This window comes from Ambystoma mexicanum, chromosome 10, assembly GCF_040938575.1.
Source record: "Ambystoma mexicanum isolate Mex_15411 chromosome 10, UKY_AmexF1_1, whole genome shotgun sequence".
Taxonomy (NCBI): domain Eukaryota; kingdom Metazoa; phylum Chordata; class Amphibia; order Caudata; family Ambystomatidae; genus Ambystoma; species Ambystoma mexicanum.
In genome coordinates this window covers 1,492,221,882-1,492,249,344 of record NC_090932.1, presented here as the reverse complement: position 1 = coordinate 1,492,249,344, position 27,463 = coordinate 1,492,221,882, and the positions used below count along the sequence as shown (strand labels likewise).

Genomic DNA, 27,463 nt, shown 5'->3' with positions numbered 1-27,463 from the left:
CCTTGTAAAGGTTTTCCGTCTGTTTTCTTTAGTCCTCTGTCTTGGGTAGCAACATCACAATACACGAGTGGGAAAAGGGGTCTCTCTCTCTCCAGGTTAAAAAAATCACGTCCTCTAAATCCAGCAAAGTTGCTGGGGGTCTCGAAGGTTGAGGGAATTGGCACATTTCTGAGAATTCTCCCCAACAGGTAGACCGTGCAGCGCACAATAGCTCTAGGTCCCAGGGAATTGGGGTATTACAGCCCCGCAAGGTCGCAGCACAGCATGGGATGGCTCAAAATACAGGTCTTCCCGAGTGTGGTTTGTTTCACCATGCTCTGGGTCGGGGTCATTGTTTTCATAGTCCCCAGGTCGATTGGAAGGAAGGGCTACAGCAGGCTCCGGTTAGACAGCACAGTCGCTGGAAATTATTTCTGCTGCAAATTCTTCATCTTCGGTTTTGGTTCCAGTGGTCGACTACCTCTTCAGCTTCCAGGTTCAGACTTTTATGCAGGAATCCAGCCAAACAGCCTTGCAACATTCAAACTGGGGGGTGGGGGTTGGCAACTGCTTCAGGACAGCCAGCCTTCCAGTTAGAACTGGAATCTCGCACTCAGACTGGAAGACAAAGGGCTGCAGAGTTTTGGACTCCTCCCTCGCTTCCTGCTTTCAGACACTCTAAAGCCTGGGCGGGAGTCCACAGGACTTCTGCCGAAGATGAAAATCACACAAAGGAATTTCCCAGGCTGGATGTTGCAGGAAGGAACAACCAGACATGGGCCATTTTGGTCAAATTAGCACCCAAAGGTGCCTTTACCGGGGCTGTGAAAACAGCCTGCAGTAAAGGTGCACTGAATGAATAAAAAGGTTCACTACCACCAGCCATTAAAGGTAAGTTTGTCCTTGTAACATAAATATTAGTTAAAAAGAGAAAGCGGATACTTGGCATCTCCCCAGCACTCCACCTAATGTGGGGGGTGCTGCTCTCACTTAATAAAATGTCAAAGGGATCGAAAGATCCTTTCTACCCTTGGGAACTGTAGTTCTCTCAAAGTTAGCCAGAGAAAGTTAAAGGGCAGCCCCTAAGGCAACCCAGCAGCAATAGGCACTTATTGGAGAGTCTTAAAAATGACACCCATAAAAAAGAGTAAAAGATTCTGTGAGTGTGGAAAAAGGTTCCCACTCAGAGGTAGAAGGAAAAAGAATCCACCAGTAAAAAATCAAAACGTTCTGGGGTTGACACAGGTCAGTAAGATTTAGTATGAAAATCTTACTAACAGCCAAACGCGGTAAGGCTAAAACGAAAAGCACCAGAAAATGGTAAGTCACTGTTTGCACAAGCTTGTCCATTTATCACACCTAGAGTAACCAAAAATCTATTGTTAGTCTAGAACAAAAACAAGTGTACCCCATTGTACTGCATTGTGAGATGCACTGTACAATGTTAAGTTACCACAAGGGATAACAGATTACTAAAAGTAGTAACAAGACTAAGGAAAACAATGTTTCAGTACTGACAGCCTGGAGGACATTTTGTTTCCCCATAACAGATGACCAAAAGACAGTGTAGGCTTCACTGCACTGTATAAAGTACAGGACAGGATAAAAAATAAAAGCAAAACGTTTGGGGGTCCATAAAAATGGAAGGAAAGGTGTGCCGTAAAGAGGAATCTTTCTTAACACTTGCCCATACTAATCGCCCAGGCCTAATGCATGTGCGACCATAGTGAGCCTTTGCCAAAGTTCCTGAAAGCTTTGTGACCCACAAGCATTTTTACTAACCTGTAATAGAAGAATCTTCTGGAACGTTGCCTTTTTCTGCTGCTGTGCCTTACCCGTTTTACCTCCAATCTAACTTTGAAGAACTCATACCTAGATAGGGATAGACTGCTAAAGCTTTCAGGCCTCTGAAAAGTATTACATGTCTTTTAAAGTATTGAACTTCTATTGTTGGTGTTGAATAACCCTTTTTATTCCTACACTAGAACATTTTCTGAGTTGCTATAGCAAGTAATTTTACTTACCATTGAACTGTGTTCATGATCTGTACTATTGGTTTACTCACCTGAAGTATTGCTTATGTTTCCTATTTTGTTTCTTTCAAATTGTACTTACTTGCAGGAGTATAACGTTACCTTGTGTATATAAAATTTCCATTTTACTTAGAACTACAAGTTTCCTTGGGCCTGTGCATTTACTGAGTTCAAGATGCAAAAAACTGTTACTTTAGCTAGTATCATGCGCCCTTATCTAGGAGAAAAAGAAAGGCAACCACTGCCTCTTATTCTCCAAGTTGTAAGGTTTGAGCTTTTAATTGTGCATTGATTCGAAAGGTTGCCCTTTAAGATCACACGTGTTTCGACGTGTTTTTGCATCTTGAATTCGAACGGAGTAAGGGAGCCAGGAATCTCCATTGTTACTCAGTCATGCGACCGTGATTTTTAAGTCCACAATCATTAAGGAGGGCACTGAGGTCCACTGGGGTAGGCACCCAACAAAATAGGCTCCTTACCTACAAGAGAACATTTACTGAGTTCATTGTACTTGCCTACAGTTCACATCTCCTAAGATGAGCCTGGCTGCTCTGCCATACTACCAAATCTTTGAGTAGTACAGATTTCTAGAAGTATGGGCCTATATGACAAGGGATTGTTTTATTGATATTTTATTTGTATTGCACTCGTACACAAGTGTAAGCGCGACGAGGCAAGGGAGGGGTACAAGGGAGAACCAAACAACGATCCTACTATTGAGAACGCGCAAGTGCATGGGAGAGGGAACAGGGGGAAAGGTGCATGGAAGGGGGGAGTAGTGGAAAGTGCAGAGCAAAGGAAAACAGATAAATAATAACTGATAACGGTGCAGCCAACAGGTGGCAAGTGCTAGGTTTACGGCAACAGACGGGGTGAGTCTGGTAGTGCAGAAAAAAGGGGGAGGGGAGACTGACTGTATGGTTGCAGATACAGGCCCCAGTGCGAGGGATTGTCAAGAGGCAGTGTGGGTGGGTGGCAGGGTGAGCAGGTACCTGGGGTCAGAAGGTAGGTCTGGTACACGGTGCCGAGAGAGAGCAGATCAGCAGGAGAGAGGAGGGGCGAAGGCAGAAGCAAAGAGGAAGATCTTGAGGTGCTTCCGGAACCGGAGATGGTGCTCCAAGTTTGAATGGCTGGGAGGCTGTTCCAGAGGGATGCCTCAGCCGAAGAGACACATCTACCCCAGCTCGTTTCTTTGAAAAACGGACCCTGAGGGAGTTGGAAGTAGAGGAGCGAAGAGCTCGAGAGGGAAGATATTTACGGTGGAACACCTGAAGGTATTTTGAACTCGGGGCCCCAGAAAGCCTTGTGGTCAATGCAAAGGGTTTTGAATTTGATCCTTGCAGCCACTGGGAGTCAGTGGAGAGATACAATCCCAGTGCTGGGGCCGAGGATGTCTTGCAGTCCTGTTCTGGATAAGTTGCAAAGAGCGGAGAGTCGAAGCAGGTAGATTTAGAAAGAGGCTGTTACAATAGTCCAACCTGGAGAGAACTAGGGCTCGAGAGACAGTGAGCTTCTGGGGGAAGGAGAGGAAAGGCAGAATTCCTCTGTGGAGGTGCAGTAGGAAATCTGAGATGTGTGCAGAGAAGGAAAGCACAGAGTCAGATTACCCTGAGGTTCTTAGCCTCGCATTTAGGGATGGGAGGGGGCCAAGGGAGGCCGACCAGAGGGAGTAAAGGAAGGTGAAGGTGTGCGGATGAGGATCGTTGGCGGCACACCAATCCTGAATGGCAGATAAGCAATCCTAGATGAGAGAAGGTGAAGGGGTGGCAGAGGGGAGTCTGAAAATGAGTTGTTGCCAGCATAGCACTGAAAATTGGAGCAGAAATGGCGGTTCAATGAGTGAGAGTTGCCAGGCATTGGTTGAAAAGCCAGGGTAAGGTTAAAACGTCTTACTCTAGGTGGACTTTGGGACAACTCCCATAACGGATGCATGCTGCTGAGAGAAGCATTGTGACCTTTTGGGCTCAAGGCCCCCCCATGGATTGGTCTGCTGGAACTAGGGAGTAGCACTTGTGACTGTTTATTATTAAGGTAATTTTCTTTTTGTGTTTTTAAGGCCTACAATCAATACTGTATTTTGTATTCATTCCGGTCTAAATTGAGTTGTGTGCTTTGCTGTGTGGACTCTTTGTGGGCTCCTGACCTCACTCGAACTTTCCTGAGAATAGCTGTGCCTGCTCTTGTTAGGCAAGATTTGGTGCAGTACCCTTTGGGTGCACTACAACAACCTTTACCTCCTGGCAATAGGAACCCAACCTTTGGTACAAGTCTGTACTACACAGTTTGGTAATGTGGCTGAGCAGCCAGGCTTATCTCAAGAGGGGTCAATGTGAGCAGTAGGGTGGTTACAGAGATTCACAGTGACAAGTATGAAAATAAACCCTTACACTCAAAGTTTCTTGATTAAACAATTATTAATTTAAGTCGGTTTGAATAAGCCTTCAGAAGGAGCAATATAACAGTAACGCACACATACACTCAAAAATACACTTAGTTTCTCTTAATCAGCAAGTACCCATTGGGGATGGCACACAGACACTTCCTACACCCTCGGGTGACTTAACTAGCTAGGGCACTGTGGACATTAATATATATCTGGTACATTTAGAGCAATACTGAGATGAGTGTCAAAGAAAAGGTTATCAGAATAAAACAAGAGATCAGACAAATATTCTGAAGCAGGAAAGTACTTTTGAAAACCCAATGCCAAGGAAGTTGACCCTTAAACAATCATGGGAAGAAGTCCTTCATCATGGAGCCAGGACAGCCAATGTCAATTGAACAAGAGTCTAGGTGAGCTGAAGCACTTCTTGCAGGTAAAGTCTTGCACAGTGTTTTAGAAGTCATTGTAGAAAAAGTAAAATCAGTGTAGGGCCACAAGCTGTTTAGGCTTGTGAGAAGTAAAGCTGTAAGCAACTCTACTGAAGCAACCATGACAAGTCTCAACTGAGAAGTAAGGGCATACAACAAGAGGTAAGTCCCCTGAGTTTACAGTACCTTTGGTTAGAAGAAATGGTTCCAGCATGCTTCAGTTCCTGTGCAGCTCTGTAGATCCTGTTCGGGGGCCTCAGTCGTGGGGATAGGAGAGGGGACTTCGGGGGACGCCTGCACTGCAATAGGACTGTCAGCTGCAGCAAAGGGCACACTTCAATTCAGAAGCACCTCACGGTTTCAGCTCCTCGCATCTCAGCAAATAGCACCACTGTGGTTCTCGGCTACCACTTCAGACTTACCTCACATCTGGGGTCCAGCACTCTGTTGAGGTGGCTCAGGCTTGGTCAGTCCTGCTTCCTGGAAGTCTGGAGGATCTTCCTGGGGCTTAGGTCAGACTTGCACTCGATTCTGGTGTTCCTCCCCCTCCCCCTCGCAATCTGTTCCTGCAGCAGCAGTGGACGTACAGCCAGCTCCGAGAGGATTTCCAGATGAGCTTGTCTTGGGGCTGATTCGTCCCACCAACCCAAGGGGAGAAGTTGTCCGTAGCCGGGCTTCTCTAGTAGAGGCGAATTCGGAGCTTCAGCACTGCAGCAAGGCTTCACCGGGCAAACCACTGGTCCAGGAGCTGCAGCAGGTGTCTCTTACAAGTTCTTCGGATTCCTTCATCCAGTGGTTGACTCTGCCTTCCAAGCAAAAAGCATTGCCTTGTATTCAGGTTGATCCCATTCGTTTGTAGCCTAGCTGTCAATCACACAGCAGGGTGCCTGTCTTCCAAGGACAGCCAGCCGGCCAATCACCTTTTGGGTGCATTCCTGTAACCAAGGGGATTAGGCACAGGGAGTTTCAGGCACCTCACTTCCTGCCCCTGCCAGATACTCTGGAGCCAGAGGCGGGCTACACTTGTGAATCCTGCCAAAGACAAAACGAACAAAGGGACCAAACCTGGTTTCATGCGCAGAGTAAATCTCAAGAAGGACCTTTGCAACAAGAAATGGCGAAAAAAGATTGGGTCATTTTGACAAAATGGACACCCATGGGTGCTGTACTGTAGCTGCGAACACAGCCCGTGATAAAAAAACACAAGTTAAAATTACACCAGCCATTAATTGTAGAAAGGGTAGCATAAAAATGTTACATAAGAAACTAGACAAAGTGGATACTAAGTAACCCCTCCAGCACCCTATTGTAAGATAGTGTGTGCTGGGTCTAGAAAGTTACAAATTTAAGTAAAGTCAATTTCACTTCACTGCTCTTGGAAACCGTTTATCCAAGAGAAGGTATTTAAACCTTTGGGAAATCCAAAGGGCTCCCCTGTGCCACTGCACTGAAGGTGCTGTGTCACAATGTAAAAAGATGACTATGGAATTTGTCAGACTCCAAAACCAAAAGAAACAGAGTTGGAATCACAGAAAAATACATGAGAGAGTGGGAAAAAGGTCTCTCTCTCCAGGTTAAAAATGAAAAGTCCTAAAGTCCAGCTAAAGAGATGGGAGTCTCTAAGGTAGAGAGGAATTAGCACATTTCTGAGAATTCTCCCTAACCGCTCTGAATTGCTTCCTTGATTGGGTTTTGACTGACCTCCAGAGTGCCCCTGTTCATTAAAACTAGAATGGCCTCAAATCTTCTGTTTGGTAAGAATTAGTGCAGTCCAACTGGTGTCGACTACACAAGACTTCTCTTGGTATTAGGTAACCCACCTTTTAGTATAGGCCTGTACTACCCAAGTCGGTAGTGTGACCAAGCAGCCAGGCTTATATTAAGAGGGGTAATGTTAGAGCAGTACAATGAAAAGTACAGGCATCAGTTATAATATAAATATTTATACGCGAAGATACTTAAAGCATTCTTTAAAAAGCAGTAACTAATAGTAACATTAATCCCAAATTAAAATTCAATAAAAAAAGTGAACAATAAAGCATGGAAGTCATTTTCACATGTTCTACATTTTCCAGCCTTAAGGGCGACGTCATTTGAGGTCAGTAATAACTTTTCGAGGGGATTGGGTCCTCCGACGTATTCCATATCTATGACATGTAATCACCACAGCTGTGCTGCTTCGGAAACTTTTTCGGCGTCTGCGTCCTGCGTCGATGACGTCGATGCGCCGTCGTCGAGGACCTCCTCCGACGTCATCCGATGTGATAAGTAGGACGCACGACGCCCATAGCCTCAGTTCCGTTTTTTCCGCGAACGTGTTGCTTCGTGTTTCTCGGTTTAAACGCCTCGACTCTTTGGAGTTCTGTTCTTCTCGGTTCTTCGAACCTGTTCGTTTGTGAAAATCCTTCTGAAGATGTCTACTTCGTCTTCGACCCCGCGTCCGGGTTTCAAGAAGTGCGAGGAGTGTGGGTCCAGGATGTCGGTGACGGACTCGCACGACGCCTGCCTCTGGTGCCTCGGGGAGGCCCACGACACGGATGACTGTATCGACTGCCAGTCGCTCACGTCCAAAGTCTTACGCGAACGTAAGAAGTTGTCGGTAGGTCGGGTGTCCAAGCCCCGGAAGTCTAAGTCTGCGGGGCTTTCGACGGATGATTCGAGGGGTGACTCTCCGTGTCATCGTCGGAAGTCTCGTGGGTCTCCTTCTAGGAGTCGGTCTCGCCACTCCTCTGCCTCTTCGAGGCATTCTCGGAAGCGCCGACATCGGTCGTCTTCCAGGTCTTCTTCGGAGGGCTCTGCCCGGCACGTCGCTTACCCCTCGGGCCGTGCGACGCCGGAGGAATGGGCTTCCTTCGGGAAACAGATGTTGGCGATTCTTGAGTCGCAGGGTACTCAGCCGTCCGCGCCCCCGAGTGGGGTCGGTCGTGTGAGGTCGAGAGACACCGCTCGCAGGAGTGGTCGGCACGAGTCACGGGAGAGGTCCCGTTCGGACAAGGGGACTCGTTCTCGACGTACCCGTTCCAGGTCCCGGTCCTCGACGCGTTCGAGACCGTGTGCACCTGTGAGGTCTTCGAAGAAGGCTTCGACGTCTGTGGCGTCGAGGGCGTCGACAGGCTTTCTCGAGGCTCTGGCTCCGAGGAAGTCGTCGATGCCGTCGACGCTCAGGTCGTCGAGGGCCACGCTCGGGGCTCCGGCCTCGAGGGCTGTGTCGACGCCGCCGATTCTGGAGGCGCTGCATCTGACGTCGACGCCGATTTCCTCGACATCGGCGCCAATGCCGGTTCTCTCGACGCTGGCGCCGATTCGCTCGACGCCATCGACGCCTTTCGTGTCGGAGGTGCCCCAGGGCTTGGGTGGACCCCCTAGGAAGGCTCTGGTTAAGAGCAAGCACTCTCGAGTGCCTTCTTTTCGCCACCTGGACTATATTTCAGAGGCGGATGAGGATTCTGATGGCCTGGTTCCTAGTCAGGTTCCGGATGACATTGTCTCGGGCCATAGTCAGTTTGACGAGTTGAGACAGTCACTGCATGATGCCAGTGGACTGGACACCTCTCCGGAGGTGGAGTTTTTTTGTAGGCCTGAGCCTGGCTCTCATGCTGATTCCTCGTACCGGCGCCTTCTGGCTAGGGTTTCTGAGTACTTGGGATGGTCTGCTCCCCCAGGGGAGTTTGTGCAGGATGATCTGACAGACATCCTTGATGTTGGTCCCCCCAACTGACCCGGTTCTGCCGTTCCATATGGCTTTACAGAGAAGGGTGGCGGCGGCTTGGACTGCTCCGGAGAGTCTCCCGGCGGTGGGCAGATCCTTGTCGCGAAAATACCGTCCAGCCAGTGGCGACCCCTGCTACTTGACCAGGCACCCCACTCCGGAGAGTTTGGTGGTGCAGGCGGCCACGGCCCCGGCGAAGCAGGCGTCGTACCCTACCATCCCTCCTGATAGGGACGACAAACGTTTTGATGGCTGGGCGAAGAAAGTGTTTTCTTCTGGTGGTATGGCGCTTCAGGCGGCCAACTCCATTTCTGCCTTGTCACGTTTCACGCACACTCTGTGGAACTGTGTTGCGTTAGCGGCTGAACATGTTCCCGAAGGGGATGAACGGGATGGTTTCCTTGCTATGGTCCAGGATGGTAAGGATGCCATGTATGAGTCCGTTCAGTCGGGTTTGGACTTAGCTGAATGCGTCAGTAGGTCCATGGCGGCGAGCACCGTGATACGCAGGTTTGTGTGGTTGCGGAAGTCGGGGTTTGCGCCTGATGTGCAGTCCCGGCTCCTCAACATGCCCTTTGATGGTGAACACCTTTTTGGCAGCAAGGCTGACGAGAGCCTTGAGAGGTTGCAGACCTCAAAAGCTGCAGCGAAGTCGTTGGGCGCTGCAGTTCGCCAACCTCCGCCTTTTCGTCCTAGGGGACAACAGTGGAGGGGTGGTTCCTTTCGCTATTACTCCTCCTTCAGTAAAGCGAGAGGAGCTGGCAGTCAAAGAGGCCAACGCAGGGGTACCAAAGGTGGCCGACAGGGTACCCGTGGAGCCAAGGCCGCTCGGGCAGTTGCCTCTTTGCCCTCCGTTAACGCCACAGCCGCTCCCACTCAGTCGTGAGGCCATGTCCCATGGTTCGTCGGTTGGGGGAAGGCTGGCGCAGCATCTTGTAGCGTGGCAAGCCATTACTTCAGATGTGTGGGTTCTGGAGATCATAACCCACGGCTACTGTGTTCCTTTTCGGCACAGGCCTCGCAACAATCCACCGGGGAACCTCTCTTTGCAGAGTCCGGATCCGCTCCTTGCGCAGGAAATTCGAGCCCTGCTGGAGAAAGGCGCCATAGAACTGGTGCCTGTAGCGGAGAGGAACAAGGGATGGTATTCCCCTTATTTTTTGGTTTCGAAGAAAGACGGGGGATTGAGACCCATCATGGACTTGCGCCGTTTGAACAAACTCCTCAGGAAGGACAAGTTCAAGATGGTTACTCTCTCTCAAGTCCTCCAGGCCCTTCAGCTTCAGGACTGGTTGGTGTCACTCGACCTCAAGGATGCTTACTTCCATGTGCCGATCCATCCCAAGCACAAGAAGTACCTGAGGTTCGCGGTTGGCGACTCGCACTTTCAGTTTCGGGTCCTGCCGTTCGGATTGACCTCCGCCCCGAGGGTTTTCACCAAGCTCATGGTGGTGGTGGCAGCGCATCTCAGGCAAGGGGGATTCACGTCTACCCCTACCTGGACGATTGGTTGATCAGGGGGAGCTCTCCCGAGCAAGTCCTGGATCATCTATCGATCACCTGTCGCTCCCTTCACAGGCTGGGCTTCTCCCTCAATTTAAAGAAGTCCCATTTGACGCCAACACAGCGGCTCCAGTACATCGGAGCAGTGCTCGACACTTCCCTGGGGCAGTGTTTTCCTCCCCAGGTGAGGGCTCTTCACATTCAGCAGATGGTGCACAAGTTTCAGCATGCCCAGACGCTCCCAGCGTTCGAGTTCTTGAGGTTGCTCGGCCTCATGGCATCTTGCATTCTTCTGGTGCCAGAGGCTCGCCTGCGGATGAGATCTTTGCAGTGGGCACTCAAGACGCAATGGTCGCAGTCCCCCGGCAGGATGTCGGACTCGATTCAGGTGCCGTCCTCGGTCGCCCGGCAACTTGATGAAGGGGGCTCCATTTTGGCTTCCCTGGCCGGAGGTGACGATAGTGACGGATGCATCCCTCACGGGATGGGGAGCTCATGCCAACGGGCTGACAGTCAGCTGTCGTTGGTCTCCGTCGGAGTCCAGACTCCATATCAATCTGTTGGAGCTGAGGGCCGTCAGGCTAGCCCTGAAGGCTTTTCTGCCGTCTGTGCGAGGGAAGAATGTCCTGATCCTGACGGACAACACCGTGGCCATGCACTACCTCAACAAAAAGGGGGGGGGGCAGGGTCACTTCCTCTGTGCAGAGAGGCGATGCAGCTCGAGTTCTGGGCCATCCAGCAGGAAGTTTCGATCTCGGCAGTTCATCTGGCCGGAGACGAAAACGTGACGGACGCTCTGAGCAGGCAGAGCGCGATCTCTCACTAGTGGGAGTTGGCTCAGGAGATTCTCCTGGAGATCTTCGCCCTTTGGGGGACCCCTCAAGTGGATCTCTTCGCCTCCAGTGTCAACCGGAAGTGCGAAAGGTTTTGCTCGCGCGAATTTCCTCCAGAAGGAGCCTTAGGAGACGCGTTCGTGGTGGAGTGGTCGTTCCCGCTGCTGTACGCGTTTCCTCCAGTCCCCGTCATCCCGCAAGTGCTGCGGAGGTTACGGAAGTTCGGTTCCCGGATGATCCTCATTGCCCCGGCGTGGGCTCGGAGGACGTGGTACCCGGACCTTCTCGACTTATCCATCTGCCCTCCACGTCGTCTTCCCTACCGAGACGATCTGCTCTCACGGGAGGGGGGGTCAGGTTCTCCATCCAGAGGTCAGATCCCTCAACCTTCACGCTTGGCTTCTGAAAGGTTGAGGTATAAAGATTGGGACCTCCCTGAGGACGTGATGGAGGTGTTGCTTTCGGCCCGAAAACCGGCAACAAAGTCTCTGTACCGTTGCCGTTGGCGTAAATTCTGCGACTGGTGCAGGGTTCAGAATGTGGATCCTTTTGCATGTGACATCCCCATGGTTCTGTCCTTTTTACTTTCTTTGGCCCACAGGGGCTTGCAAGTGGGTACCGTTAAGGGTTACCTGGCGGCGCTGTCCATCTTTAAGCGCTCGTCTGAAGAGTGTTCTTACTTTAAAATCCCTTTGATTTCACAGTTCCTGAAAGGGCTCACTAATGTGTTCCCTCCGTCACCTTTCCTGGTGCCCGGTTGGGATTTAAACCTGGTTCTTAAGTTTCTTATGGGTGCTCCGTTTGAGCTTTTACATTCTTGCCCTTTGAGGCTGTTAACTCTGAAAACTGTGTTTTTAGTTGCGGTTACTTCCGCTCGCAGAGTGAGTGAGTTACAGGCACTTTCAGTTAAGCCTCCCTTCACTGTATTTCACAAGGACAGGGTTGTCCTTAGAGTTCGTCCTTCTTTTCTTCCGAAGGTAGTGACGGAATTTCATTTGGCCCAGAAGGGTGTTCTTCCGGCATTCTATCCTCCTCCGCATCCTGGTAAGGAAGAGGAGAGGCTCCATAGGCTTGATCCTAGGAGAGCTTTAAGCTTTTATGTTTCACGCATGTCCCGGGTCAGAGTGGATGATCAACTCTTTATTGGTTACGCTGGAAAGCGTTTGGGGCAAGCTGTGACGAAACAGACTTTGTCTCGCTGGATTATTTTGGCCAACTCGGAGTGCTACCGTTTGGCGGGTAAGGACCCACCGGCTGGCTTGCGGGCCCATTCTACCAGGGGTATGGCTGCGTCTACTGCCCTGCAGAGGGGTGTTCCTATTCGCAACATCTGTGATGCAGCCACCTGGGCTTCAGTACATACATTTGTACGTCACTATTCCCTTGATTCCATCCGAGCACAGGATCTGGCCTTTGGCAAGGCGGTCCTTTGCTCTGCTATTTGATTGGCTATTCTACATTTTGATTCTAAATTCTTTCCCTCCTCCTTGCTTTGGTACTGCTTTGGGAGTCTGTCATAGATATGGAATACGTCGGAGGACCCAATCCCCTCGAAGAACAAGTTACTTTCTTACTTGGTAACGTTCTTTCGATGGGATGGTCCGACGACTTATTCCATATCGCTCCGCCCTGCCTTCCCCGCTACAGAATTTCTTTTGCGATTGCAGCTTACGTTCCGCAAGGCTTTGTGTCTGACTGGCCGTTGACTTATGTCACACGTTCTGGGGGAAAAAACTACAACTGAGGCTATGGGCGTCGTGCGTCCTACTTATCACATCGGATGACGTCGGACGTCGGAGGAGGTCCTCGACGACGGCGCATCGACGTCATCGACGCAGGACGCAGACGCCGAAAAAGTTTCCGAAGCAGCACAGCTGTGGTGATTACATGTCATAGATATGGAATACGTCGTCGGACCATCCCATCGAAAGAACGTTACCAGGTAAGAAAGTAACTTGTTCATTTTGTATCACCTTTGCAGTATTGCGTTATAAAGGAGAGAAAGGTTAGGGTTAGATCAGAACATACTGGTATTCTACAAAAACAGTTTGATAATTCCAAAGGGATCCAGGCAGTCTTTTATCCCAGCAATAATGGTCAACTATTAAAACTTAGAAGGGAACAAGCACTGCCAAAGCCAATAGGTTCAGAAGGTAGCCTTTAGGGAGCTAGGACAGCCAAAGTTAATGGGCCAAGTCGAAGTTCTGATGCTCTCTTCTTAGAAAATGTTCCTAAGTAGTCAATAGTTCAAATAGAAAATAACATTAACTCAAGAGACGCCACCTTGAAGAAGCACAAGCTGAAAGGCTAGTGCAAGTGAGTTTAGGTAAACTCTGAGTAGTGTAAAATTGCACTCAACAGGTAGGAACCACCCCAAATGGCAAAAGGATGATTTACCCCACAGTACCTGTGAAGTGAAGATATTGTTCCAGCTGGATGCCTTCTGGTTGCAGTGCAGCAGAGTGTGGTTCCTGGTCATTGGTCGTGGTGACAAAAGGGAGGACGTCTTGCGGACTCCGGCAGCATTCAAGAGAGGGACAGAACAGCAATGGATTCTCCTTGATTCAGCAGCACTTTGTGGTGATGGTGCCTTTTGCTCAGCGTCTAAGAACAAACCGCTCCGGTTAGAAGTTCCTTGATCCCTCGGTCCTGGACTCTGGTGAGGGGACTCTGGACGCAGATGTCCTGCTTCTGTAGCGGCCTCTGATGCCCACGAAGTTTTTTCTGTATTCGCACTTCGGAAGAAAATGCACTCGCAGATGGTCAAGGGAACCCGGGTTTTGGGATTCTTCAGCATTGGAAAGTCACAGTAAGTCAGGGGTTGTGCCAAAATGTAGTTTGTCTTGAGATTAGTTGGTCCCACCAGCCTAAGGGAGGTCGTCCCGTACAGGTCTTCCCAGTTGAAACGAAAACGGGGTCCGCACAGCTGCAGGACTTCACCAGGCACTTTGCGGTCCAGGACGGTGCTGCTGGCATCTCTTCACGTCGTCTTCATCGGCTGTTGTCCTCCAGTGGTTAACTCTGCCTGTAGTCCCAAAACCTCGCTTTTTCTACAAATTCCCATTCATTCACAGCCCTAGGCTGTCAATTACCCAGCATGATGGTCTGTCCTTCAGGACAGCCAGCCGGCCAATAGAAACTGTTTTCACTCGGGCACACCCAGAGACAAAGGACAGTGAAGTTTCGGTACCCTCCCTCACTTCCTGCCTTTCCTCATACACGAACCTGGGAGGGCTTCAGGACTGAAGCCCTCCAAAGGCGGAACACACAAAGGACTCAAACCCGATTCAAAAAGAGTAAAAGCCCAGAAGAAACTAACTGACAAATAGCAAAAAAAGACCACCCCCCCATTTCGGGAAAATGGTCTCCCGTGGGTGCTGTACTGCAGCTGAGGATTCAGCCTGCTGATGCCTGGCACCAGGTAGTAAAAAAGAAACCACTGCCACCAGCCATTCAAGTGAGTTAGCTTCTCGTATGTAGCTTCCAAATCCTACCTTTTCATTAATATATTGAACATTTTCAATGCGTGTAACAACTAGTGATTAAAAGTTTAGTTATGTTCATTCTGTTTTTGTTTCCAACATTCAGGCCAAAAGCTCATTGCTTCAACTGTGGCGGTGAAGACCATCAGTTAAAAGACTGTCCGAAGGTATGTGCTTTTCCCATCGGTACTTGAAATGTAATTGTATTCCACCTTTAACCTTTTGTTTAGAGCATTTGCATAATAATTCATTAGCATACTTAATCAAACTTGGAGCACATTGTGTTTCTCAATGTATCTTTTTTTTTTTTAATTTTTCTCTGGAGGTTACAACATGTTAATGCATAATTAATCAACGATCGCACAGTGTATGGTCATATTTGCTCAAAACCCATTTAGGTTGCAACATTATTGTACATTTAACCCATCGGCCCTCGCTGCTGACAAGGGCTCCTCATGTCTGTTTGCTAAGTAGCAGCAAAATGGGGCCCATATGTCTTTGGGTCTGTTGGTGGCCCCAACACATGAGATGAAACTCTCCTCACGTTCATTGACCTATGCCAGGTCTTTGATCCATAATTGGACCATAGGGGCTGCCCGCGCCTTCCAGTTTCTAAGGATATTGCATTTAGCGACTGCACCCGCCACTGAACAGCCTGCATGTCTTGATGGATACCTTTCCTATGTCGCCTAGGAGGTATTTCAATGGAGTCGCGGGAATGTGAGTATCCAGTATATTGCTAAGAGTGTAAGCCACCTCCACCCAGAACTTGAAAACGACCAGGAAGTCCCAATACATGTGAGATGAGTTGGCATCTGGAGCTTTGCACTTTGGACCGAGTGCCTGTGATTTCTCGTTAAATTTTTCTATTTTCTTGGGGGTGAAGTGTAGGTGTTTTAAAATTTTGAATTGAATCAAGGGAGACGTTAGTTGGCAATATCACCATTGCGTATCATCTATTGTGCCTATATAGCTCTGCCATTTTGTTTCAATTGCACAGGGAGTCGGATTGTCAATCTGTACAATGTGGATGTGCCATCTTTGACCCTGTCCTGGGTTATGATACCCATACAGTATGAATGGGTGTGGAGTCGGTTCAGGGGGTATTGAAGGTCATCTATGACTGAGCGCAGCTTTCAGCCGGTGGTATTGCAGTGTAATGAGTCCACGTCCTACTTTTTTCCTGTACCTCGGCCAGTGTTACGAATGTACTGCCCGGAAACAGGTCTCCCACAGTCAGTTGCATTAGGGAATCCCAAGCTCTCTGTATCGTTAAATGTGGGGACAATATTGGGGGTAATGCCATAGGGGGTGAAGTGCCGCTATATGGTTCTGGGATCCCCACCCTCTGAAATAATCTGGACCATGCCCGCACCGTGCAGGCAACTGGATCTACCTCCATAGTCTTGCCACACGTCTTAGTAGAAATCATGGAGCGTATGTCTCTGGGAGCGGCTGCGTACTTCTCCTCCTGTATGTGGGTGTATATTTCAGTGTTATGAAACCAATATCTTGCTAATTGCGCTTGTGCAGCATTCTAATACAGCTCGAAATCAGGGACGGCGAGGCCTCCAGTGTCCTACCTTTTTCACAGCTTAGCCCAGCTCGTTTTCACAGTTGTATGCTAACGTCTGCAGCCTTACAAAAAAAAGGCTTTACCAGGCCAAATCAGAATGTTACCAAAGAGGTACAGTAGTTTTGGTACCACTACCATTGTCCACAAGGCTATACGGCCATACATTAAGATTGGTAGTCTGTTCCATATTTTCAGTTTGTTTCCCAACTGCGAGATGTATGGTTCATAATTGGCTGCATATAGAATGTGTCGGTCAGTGGCCACATTAACCCCTAAGTAAGGAGAGGAACATGGGGACCATCGAAAATCTGCCATGGCGTCCGTCTGTTTGGGGCCCCTGTGTCAGTGGGATAATTTTGAATTTGGCAGGGTTGACTCTGTATCCCGAATATTTGGAGAATTCCATTACATCAGACATTACCGGGATAAGTTACTTTCTCTGCCCCTAATATGTAAGTGTTGTCTGCGTATAGCGATATCAATTGGGGGGGCTCATATCCGGACACCATGACATGTATGTCTGAGACGTATTACTGCTGCCATATCTATAGTGAGGGCGAAGATGGGGGGCGCGGAGGGGGGCGCAATCGGCAACCCTGGCATGTGCCCCTGTGTAGTGTGAAGCCAGGTGAAAGGGTGTGATTTGTTTGGACTCTAGCACTACGAGTCATATAAAACCCACGAACTGGGGTCCGAACCCTAGCTGTCCCAGCAAAGCGTACATACACTTCCATGATACTGAATTGAATGTTTTCTCAGCGTCGAGGGTGATTGCTATTTCTTTGAAGTTGGGGTCTAGTTGGAATATTATGTCAAACCGCCTGCGTAGATTTAGGGAAGTGGACCTAGTGGGGATGAAACCAGATTAGTCGGGGTGTATCAGTTTCGTCATGTAGGGTAATGGCCTGTTCGCAATAGCCTTGGCGAATATTTTGGTGTCAGCGTTTATCAGTGATAAGTGGTGATAGGATGTGGCCTCCTGCAGGGGTTCAGTTTGAGTAGGACTGTGATGACTGCTTCCCTTAAGGTCAGGAGCAGTGTTCAGTTGACAATGCTTCCTCCAAACCGCCATTAATTTGGGGGCCAGTTCTGACACGTAACACTTGTACTACTGGGAGACGTCTGGTCCAGCGGCTTTCCCTGCCACCAGGTCTTTTATCGCCTGCTGGATCTCCTTCAGTGTCAGGGGGAGTTCTAGTCATTACCTGGCTTCTTGTTCAAGTTTGGGAAGCGGAATCGATTCCATGTATTGATCTAACTCTGTGGATACCTGGTCTGTGTTTGGGTATAGGGATGAGTAAAATTCTAAGACACCGTTGTTGATCGCCCAGGCCTCCGTGTGAGTTATCCCATCCCCTCCAACGATACTGGCAATGGGGTTGACATTGTGTTCTGCTTGAATTGGTTTGGCAAGTGTCTTGCTAGCCTTAGCCCCCTCCCCGTATCTCCTGGCCCTTGTCGGGCGACTGATATATATTTCCCGGTCTGTCAGTCTCCTGAATTCTTCTAATTTCGCATGCAAAGGGAACAAGGGTATCCTTCCCAGGTGACAGTGCATGTGTTTTTTCCAGGGAACGTAGATTAAGTTCAGTGCGCTGCAGTCCCGCTCTTATCGCCCGCAATGTACCATGTGCCAGCGACCGTAGATGACCCCGCAACCAGACCTTAAATGATTCCCACACTGGCCGTGGAGCTCACTGAGCCCTTTTTGCGGCCAAAGTACTCTGTAATGTCGACCTGAAGGGGTTCTATTATAGCATTGTCTTGTAGCAGCGCCGATGGCTTCCGCCAGAGACTGGGGCCGTGCTCCAGGTGAGCCACGCCCCCTCCCAACAGCACAAGTGAGTGATCAGAAAGCGAACGTGGTCTTTTACGAGGGGAATATATTCAGGCGAACACAGCCAGAAGTCTATGGAGGGGCTTGAATTATGCACTGAGGAGTGGAAGTTGATCTCTTCTCGGGGATGCAGCTCCCTCCAGGCATCAGCAAGAGGTAAGTAGGATATACCCTGGAGATTTGTGTGCAGCTTTGGTGAGTGCCCGGGGGGGGGGGTGCGGTCTTAGTAGTCCTGTCCCTGTGTGGGTCGAAGATGGTGTTGCAATCGCCTCCCGATATGACTTTGGCGTCATCCAGCTGCGATATCAGTTCAATAATGTGTTGATAGAAGTCTGGTTCAGATACATCTGGCCCATGTGTATTGACAAGTAGGACATCCTGGTTGCCCATTGGCCCCCAGACAATCCCATATCGTCCCACTGTGTCAGTCATGGATTTGGTAAATTGAAACCCTATGTAAGGGTCATCCCCCCCTCCTTGACTGAAAGGAATAATCAATGCCCACATGTAATGGGGCCGAGTATCGCGCAAATGTGTCTACCACCTTATGCTGGGCGTGCGTCTCCTGCAACATCAGAATATGGATATGTTTTTTGCGTAGGCCAGAATTTTCCGGGCTTTAACAAGAATGGCCAGCCCTCTAATGCTCCATGTGAGCAGCCTAATCATACAGTCCAGTTCGGCCATCGTCACCGTAAGTCAATATTCAAAGAGCAACCAGCCATAATATGCACAAACCAGGGGTCTGACTCAAAGTAAAAACATGTGCACAACCGTCAGTTTTTCTGAATGACCATTACCCAACTGTCCCCACACCTGCCCCTCCTCCCAACCCCCCAACTGGACAGTGTATACCCATTCCCATACTTCCATGTCTCCAACAGTGGGTGGCAGCGTGGCCACAACTGTGGCATTAACTCTTTAAACCAATGTGAGCCGCACAATGTGACTCAAGCGGACTCGGAGACCCTCTCAGGAATATGCCCATGTGGGCCCAGCATCTCTGAGAGCTGTGCAACTGTGCTGGATAGAGCCAAATGTCAATCGCTGCCTGATTGTGCTGGAATGTTCTGCTCGCTGTATGCCATGGCCTCCTTCGGGGATTCAAAGAAATGGGATCTGGCCGTGTGCTGAACTCTGAGATTAGCTTGGAACACCATAGCATAGGGTATCTACCTATCTCGGAGCGCTTTCTTGACATGGTCATAGGTCCGCCAAGGCCGCCTGCACTCCATTGGAGAAGTCTGGATGTATGTGGACTCTGGCAGAATCGTAGGGCAGGGTGCCCTTTTCGCACGACATCAAAAGTATCAGATATCGGTCACAATAGTTCAATAAACGCATGAAGATGGTGTGCGGCGGGGTCCCTGGTTTGAGTGGTCGGGCCAGAGATCTATGAGCCCTCTCCAAAAGAAATTGCAGAGAGAACTGCGCCTCAGGGAACATTGTGCGATGTGCCTCCTGCAGGAACACTTCCATATGAAAATGTATGGACCTCTAGGCCATGCCCACCACCCGACTGTTGCACCTTGACCTAGACTCTAAATCATCACATTTGACACGCACAGCTTTTAAACTCTTCTTTGTCCTCAATGTCCTTACCATGTGTGGCCGATGTGTCCTCCAGAGCACTAACACTGGTTTCTGCATCTGTGAATCTTGTGTTTTCCTTCTGCAGGTCGGCCCTTATGGTGACAATATTGCTGCCTATATCATGTTTGCTATTCACAGCTGAAAAACCAGCCTGCAGTGCTGTCATGTATGTGGCCATATTCTTTTCTGCATGAGCCTGACTCGCTGCCGGGGTATCCTGGTGGCTCAGATCTCATATCCTCTCCTCCCCTGGTATACAGGCTGCAAATGAGACCTTATGCTGTGCAAGGCAGTATGTGGCTTAACAAAATATGACAAGAAGGGTGTATAGGTGTTGGGGAGAATTCTCAGAAATGTGCGAATTCCTCTCTGCCTTAGACACCCAGCTCTTTTGCTGGACTATAGGTCTTTTTCATTTTTGCCTGGAGAGAGTGAGACCCTTTTTCCCACTCGTATTTTAATGTGATTTTACGCTTTCTTTCAGGTCTGACAAACTCCATAGGTATCTTTTTACATTGTAGCACACAGCACTTTCAGTATAGTGCTACAGGGAAGTCTTCCAGATTGCCCCAAAAGTTTAACTACCTTTCTCTTGGATAACTACTGTTTCCAACAACAGTAAAGTGAAATTAACTTTACTTACACTTTTAAATTTCTAGACCCAGCACACACTATCTTACAATAGGGTGCTGTAGGGGTTACATAGTATCGCCTTTGTCTAGTTTCTCCTGTAACATTTTTGTTACCCTTTCCTCGATGAATGGCTGTTGGCAGTGGTTAACATTTTACTACCGTGGTGTACGGGCTGCGTTCTCAGGTGCAGTAAAGGACCTTTTGGGTGCCATTTTTGTAAAAATGGACCCAGTCTTCTTTTTTCGCCATTTCTTTGTGGAAAGGTCCTTGCGATTTACTCTGCGCGCCAGACCAGGTTTGGTCCCTTTGTTCGTTTTGTCTTTGGCAGGATTCACGAGTGAAGCCCGCCTCTGGCTCCAGGGTGTTTGGTGGGGGCAGAAAGTGAGGGAGGTGCCCGAAACTCCCTCTGCGTTGTCTCCTATGAGACAGGAATGCACTAGCCGGCTGGCTGTCCGGCATGGACAGCCACCCTGCTGGGTGATTGACAGCCAGGCTGGAATGAATGTGAGAAACCTGCATAAAAGGCTAGGCTTTTTGGCATGGAAGGCAGAGTCGACCACTGGACAAAGGAATCCGAAGAACTCTAAGAGGAAGCCCGCTGCAACTCCTGGACTGTTGGTTTGCCTGGTGAAGCCCTGCTGCTGTGCTGAAACTCCAAATGCATATCGACAGAGAAGCCCCTGCAAAGACGACTTTTCCCTTTGAGTTGGTGGGACCAATCCACTCCAAAGTAAACCACCTGGACATCCTTCTCAGAGCTGGTTAGGATTAACCAGGGAGAAGGAAACCAGCTTGTGTGCTTGATGACAGCTACTCGAACCGAAGAACCTCCAGTTTGCCAGCTTGTTTGACCTGTCCCCGCACAGTGCTCAAGTCCCACAACGTCCTCCCTCTTGTCCCCACGACTGAGGCTCAGGAACAGTGAGATCTGCAGGAACTGCCAGGAACCAACGTCTTCAGCTGCATCTTTTTCTTCATATTAAGGTACTGTGCCGACCCGATTGAGAGGTTACCTCTCACGGTGAAAGTTCGTGAAACTTTCCCAACTTGCAGGCCTAATCAGACCCAACATATGATTTTTTTTTCCGTACAAACTACTTCTGAGAACTTTGGCAAGGACTTTACCGTTTACTACAAGAACTGTTCTTTCCTATCCAAGCCACTAGCCCATTGACCTTGGCCTATTGAACTGAATCGAGTCCTCTAGTGAACTGAAACTATTTGCACTGCCTAAGAAAGTATTTGTGATCTATTCTATTAACTTGTGCCTTTGGCTTCCTATTTTAAAGTGACAAACGCCATTTTGCTCCTATTTCACGGGAGCCTAATTTACTTGGAAACTTATTGGTTTGGTACTGAAGTGTATTTGTGTATATTAAGTTGCCTCCTTCTAGTGAATGAATGTTTTCTAAATGACTGTGTAATACATTAATAAGTGTTTTTACCAAGAAGCCTTGAGTGTAGGTGTCTATTTGAACCACTCTGAAAGACCTCTGTGTAACCTCTTTTACTGCTCACATTCCCTCTTGAGATAAGCCTGGCTGCTCAGCTCGCTACCACAAACTGTGTAGTACAGACTACCAAAGATTTGGTTTTGCTTACACCTGTAGTCCTAATTGTATGTGGTGGTCCCAGAGGGTACTTCATGCAATTCTGCCTAACACTGAGCTAGAAAAGCAAAATGGTAGGAACATTAAACCACTGCCACCAGCCGTTTAAAGTAGTGAGGGTAACATATAAAATGTTACATGAGTAAGTTGGAAAATCGGCTAAGTGACCCCCCAGCACTCCACATAAGGTGGGGTGTGCTGGACCTACAAAGAGAAAAGGTAAGTAAAGTCAATTTCACTTTAATATTGTTGAGAACTGTAGTTCACCTAAGAAAAGGTATTTAAACCTTTAAGCAAAATCTAAAGGATTTCTCTGTGACACTGCACTGAAGGTGCTGTGTCCCCCTACAAAACGTAGATGCCTAAGGAAACACATAATCCAAATCAGATCAATACACAGAGTGAGAAATGGCTCTCATTCTAGGGTTAAAATTAATAAATCCTCAAGTCCAGCAACAGAGCTGGGGGTCTCGAAGGTTGAAGGGAATTGGCACAGAAATTAGATTTCTCCCTAACACTCCCCCGACAAAGGGAAAGGAGGATTTAATGCACGCCTGGATGAATCTCCTAATCCAGTCGATCATATTTTCTGGAGAGACCATCAGCATTTTGGTGATTACATCCTGACCCGTGTTCTATGGTGAAATCAAACCCTTGAAAGCGGATTGACCTCCTTAACAATTTAGGATTTTCACCCTTCATCTGCATTAACCATCTCAAGGGTTGGTGGTCTGTCTGAATAACAAAATTAGAACCATACAAGTATGTCCTAAACTACTTCAGAGACCGCACAATGGACAAAATATTTACGGTCAATTGTTGCCCACCTTCAGTTTCCTACTGATGAAGCAGATGGGGTGTTCCCTGCATTTCTCATCCAGTTCACTCAAAACTTCACCCATCCGTGTGTTGGAAGCATCTGTCTGTACAATGAAGGATTGGTTGTAGTGAGGAGCTCTCAAGACTTACCTTCTTGGGTAATTTGGGTGAGGACATCACATTCAAGGGAGAAGCTACAGTCCAGTAGTACTCTATGAAGTTCCTGTAATACCCAGTCAGACATAGAAAGGCTCTCACTTTGGTCTGAGTAGTAGGGGTGTCCCAGTCTTGTACAGCTTGTACTTAGCTATGCAATAGCCATATTTCACTTCCTAACTCATGTCCAAGGTAGACCACTTGTCTATGACCAATTTGACATTTACTAGCCTTTATGGTCAGGTGGGCATGTTCCAGAGCCTGCAAAACATATCCAAGGTGGTAAAGATGCTCTTCCCAAGTGGGGCTGAAACTGCGATGTCATCCAAGTATGACATGCAGAAGTCCTCCAACCCATTCAGAACTTGATTCAACATCCTCTGAAATGTAGCAAGTGCACTTATTAGTCCAAAAGGCAGAACCTTAAACTGGAAGAGTCCTGGGGTGGCAAATGCAGTTTTCTCCTTGGCATGGTCTGTCGGAGCTTTTTGCCAATAGCCTGAGGTCAGGTCGAATGTACTGAGGAACTTGGCTGAGCCAAGTTTGTCCACCAGCTCATCTGTCTGGGTAAAGGATGGGCATTGGTCATGGTGACTGCGGTAAGAGCTCTATAGTGCACACAGAATCTCAATTCCTTGGTTCCTTCTTTTGACACTAGTACAACTGGACTAGCCCATGGACTGGTAGATGGCTCCATAACCGCACGATCAAGCATCTTCTTGACCTCTTCCTTTGTGTGTTCTTAGATGATCTGACATCCTGTAACCCCTGCTTTTGACAGGGGGACTTACTAGTGAGAATATCATGCTGGCCCCAAGGGACCAAGCTTCGTGTCAGTGAGAACAGGGAGGCAAACTGATTTATCAGAGCCTTGCACTCCTCTTGTTGCAGAGATCGATCTGAAGGGAGCTTTACTCCAAGTGTCTTATCTGACGGTTGTCCCCTGAGGGGTTCAGGGAGAGGTTAATTCTCCTCTTGATCAGAGGCTAGAGGCCAAAGTCCTAGTTCTGGTTTGGAAACAGGCCTTCAGACGGTTAGTGTGATAGACTCTAGGGGCCTCCTTGGGATTGCCCAAGTCCACTAAATAATTGACCGCTCCAAGCTTACCCACAAGCTTGAAGCGTCCAATCCATTTGTTCTGTAAGGCCCTCTGCCTTGTAGGTACCATAAGCAAAACTAGCTGGTATGGAGTAAACACCACCATGTTGTCCTGCTGGTCATGCCAATGATTGAGCAGAGCCTGACCTGCTTTGTGGTTGTCTGAAGCTTCTCATATGAGTTCCATCCTCTTCCTGAGGCCCAGCACATAATCAGTGACTCTCACTGGCTGTAGAGAAGGAGCACTTTCCAACCCTTCCTTGATGGGGCCAAAGGGCCATTGAACGGATGGCACTACCCAACCCTTGCTTGAGGGACTTCTCTATAAGCATCGATAAGGCATGGCATTAGAAGGTCACACGTTCTTCTAAGGGGTTCCTCTAAAGCATCTAGCATGCTCTTCATAGTTCTGTTAAACCTCTCCACCAACCCATTGGTTTGGGGATGGTAGGCTGTTGAGAACTTGTAGGTCACTCCAGTTTTTCCACATGGTCTGCATGTAGTGGGACATAGTATTTGACCCCCCTTTCGGAGATGACATCTTTAGGAAAACCTATCCTGGAAAAGATACCAAGGAGGGGCCTTAGCCACTGCCTGAGCAGTAACAGTTCTCCTAGGTATTGCTTCAGGATACCTGGTAGCATGGTCTACCGCAACCAATATAGATTGGTTGCCTGAAGAAGTTTGGAGGGTCTAAGGGACCAACTACGTCAATCCCCACCCTCTCAAAAGGGACTCCCACCACAGGGAGGGGCACTACAGGTGCCGTGTTCTTGGACCCACTCTTGCAGTAGTCTGACAAGTGTGGCAGAACTTTTCTACATCAGCCCCCATCTTGGGCCAGTAGAAATACAGGGATAACATCTCTTTGGTCCTCTTGAAACTCAAGTGGCCAGCCAGAGGGATCTCATGTGTCAAATGTAAGAACTTCTCACCTTCTGGGGCACTAACCATCTCCTGTAATCCCCTGGCGTAGACTCAGTAGGTTCACTGTAGAGGAGGCCATCTTCCCAGTAAAGCCTGTGCTTCCCTGGCTCTTGCCCTTCCAGTTGGTAAGCTGTCTGCTGGCTCAGACCTTCTAGAGAGGGACACTCTTTGACCTCTGCTGAAGTCTGCCCTAGAGGGTCCACCTTCTGCAAGTAAAGTCTGCAGCTCAGGATGGTCTTTAGGATCCAGATCTCCAACGCAGGGATGGTTTTCATCCAGCTGTCTCACCTGTAGCTTTCTCTACAGTCTGGTCGATCTCTCCAGTCAGCCTCAGCTGGGGAAGGGGTCACTGGGGTGACCTGGGACTGTCATCTCAGGGATGTCTTTGTCCTGTGCACAGGTTTAGGTTTGAAACCTTTGTCTTTCTGTTTCCTGGAAATGGAAGGGTGGCCTTTCTGTGCAGTGGGGGTCTTGGCAATCTCCTCAACCTCCAACTGAGAGTCTCCTATGGTTGCCTCTCTGGCCAATCTTGTTTGCCCCTGCTCCCTCTTGCTGGGAGGCCTGGGGGTACTAGATGACACTCCTAGAGCTTTCAAATCATTCCCCAACAGGACTCTCCCGGCACCTCATTTTGTACACCGAGAGGTATTCGAACAGTCATATTATTGCACTTGATGAGAGCTAGCAAAATAGAAACCATTTGGATAGGGCCTCTTGCAAGTTTAGTGGGTCCTTTTGGTGCCTTAGCCACATACTCGGGTTTTAAATAACTTTCTTCAACCGCTGTAATGCTTGCCCCAGTGTCTCTGATGGCAGGGGTCTCCTGAACATTTACAAGTACACTGTCCTTATAATATTGGTTTATCTGGTATGCAGTTGTACACATCACATTCTGTTCCCCCAGACACTGGGACATTAAAGAAACACTGGCTTGAACTCCAATGGGGTCTTCAGCCAGTAATTTAAAGTTACCACTTGCCATTTGAGCTTCTCCTTCAGGGATGAAGGCGAAGAAGGCAGCGTGGACCCCTGAAGGATTACCCTTGCATCTGGGATCCCCTTTCACATGATCTGCATACCCACATACAAAAGCTTTTGGGAAATGTTCTCTGGAATGGGGGTTTCTGATGACTTCCCTCTGGTTTGGCCGCAGAGGTTTCACTAGACTTCCTAGGCTTCCCATGGAATTTACCCTTACTATGTTTGGTGCCCTTTTTTGGATGGTTGGAATTAGAATAGTTTTCCCTCTTTCTTGTGCTGCTTCCCATCTTCCTTTTGTGAGTTGCCCCATGGTCCTTGTGAGTGGCCCTGTTGGCTACCCACAAGTCAGCAGCCTGTGCTAACTCTTTGGGATCAATCTCTTTTGAGTCAGCCAAGTGCTGTCTCAGCTCAGGAGAGATTCTAACCAAAACAGATTCCTCATTCCTTCAAAGGTGTTCACTCTGTAACCCTTAACCCAACCATCTAAGTTCTTTAAACACTCACATACCCAGATAGCCCAAGGGGTACCATCCGTCTTTGAGGGTCCTAAACTTCTTAAGGTACTGGGAACACGTTTTCCCAAATCTGGCTATTAATGCCAGCTTCACCAATTCAAAATCCTTTCTCTCAATGGCGCACAACTCCATTACAGTATCACAGCCATTCAGGGGATCCCTGACCTGAGCAAACAAATTAAATTGTTACCACTGATTCCTTGAAGACCATAGGTGTATTCAAACATACCCAAGCAATCCAACACATCAAGTTTAGATTCATTCATACTCACTGCTTCTTTGGACAGGCGAGGTCTCTTGCAACTAGCCAACCTATAGAACCCTGAAGGGGCGCAGAATCAAGGGGCATTCTTCTCAATCCATTTCATGTTGCATCTCCCGCTCGGAGTTTGATATCTTGATGTTTGGCCTCAGCTTGGGCATGTAGTTTCTTGAATTCCAACTCTAATCTCAGTTTTTCAAGAGAAACATATTCTGGGCTTAAAACTGTACCTTGTGGGGCCGCAATGGAAATGGGCTGAGGCATAAGGGCAGGCTGTGGCAGAGAGGGTCTCTCTTCCTGAGACGACTCTGACTCCTCTTGCAGATTGGAGCTTGATTCTAAACAGACCTCCTCCCCATTTCCACATTACTGGGGTGAGTAGGTGTTACAGGCCTACTACCCCCCAAACTTTATTGATTCAACAACCTTGTAAACAATGCACATGTTTTTACTTTGAGTCAGACCCCTGGTTTTGCACATATCTTTCAGTTGATCTACTGTTGGAACAGAGCTGCCTCATTGAAGTCATCTGTTTTGCATTTACAATTGCGTCACTTTTTGATGGAGCTTAGCCTTGTGACTGGTTTAGATGTGCACAAGTACATCAAATACTCAATGTAACCACTCTGTCTATCTCTCAGCCTGCCACCAGTGTTAGGCAAGAATTGATGTAGTAAGCTTGTGGGAGGCTACACCATTCTTGTCCTCTTGGTATTGGGTAACCAACCTATTGGTATAGGTCTGTACTACATAGGTTGGTAGTGTGACTGAACAGCCAGACTTATCTCAAGAGGGGTAAATATGAGCTGTAGAGTTGTAGCAATGAAATCCACCAATAGAAATATCCAAATAAGAAAGGTTTTCTTTTTCTTTTTTTTTTTTTGTCTGACAAACTCCATGGGCATCTACTTTTTGTCTGGTGACACAGCACCTTCAGTGCAGTGTCACAGAGAAATCCTTTAGATTTCTCTTAAGGTTTAAAAACCTTTTCTTGGGTGAACTACTGTTTCCAAGAATAGTAACGTGAAATTGACTTTACCTTTTCTTTGTAGATCCAGCACACCCCCCGTTTTATGTAGGTAGCCCCTTTTCCTACTCATGTAACA

The 27,463-nt window shown here is 48.4% G+C and overlaps 1 protein-coding gene across 3 annotated transcripts in view; it reads left to right on the top strand.

The window, feature by feature from the left end:
- The window catches only part of ZCCHC8 (zinc finger CCHC-type containing 8), a 723,649-nt gene that overhangs the window by 369,587 nt on the left and 326,599 nt on the right, over nt 1-27,463 (top strand). For all 3 annotated transcript variants that reach the window (XM_069619621.1, XM_069619619.1, XM_069619620.1), the window contains exon 8: nt 14,457-14,517. In XM_069619621.1, coding sequence (XP_069475722.1) covers nt 14,457-14,517 — 61 coding nt within the window. The remainder of the gene's footprint in view (nt 1-14,456; nt 14,518-27,463) is intronic.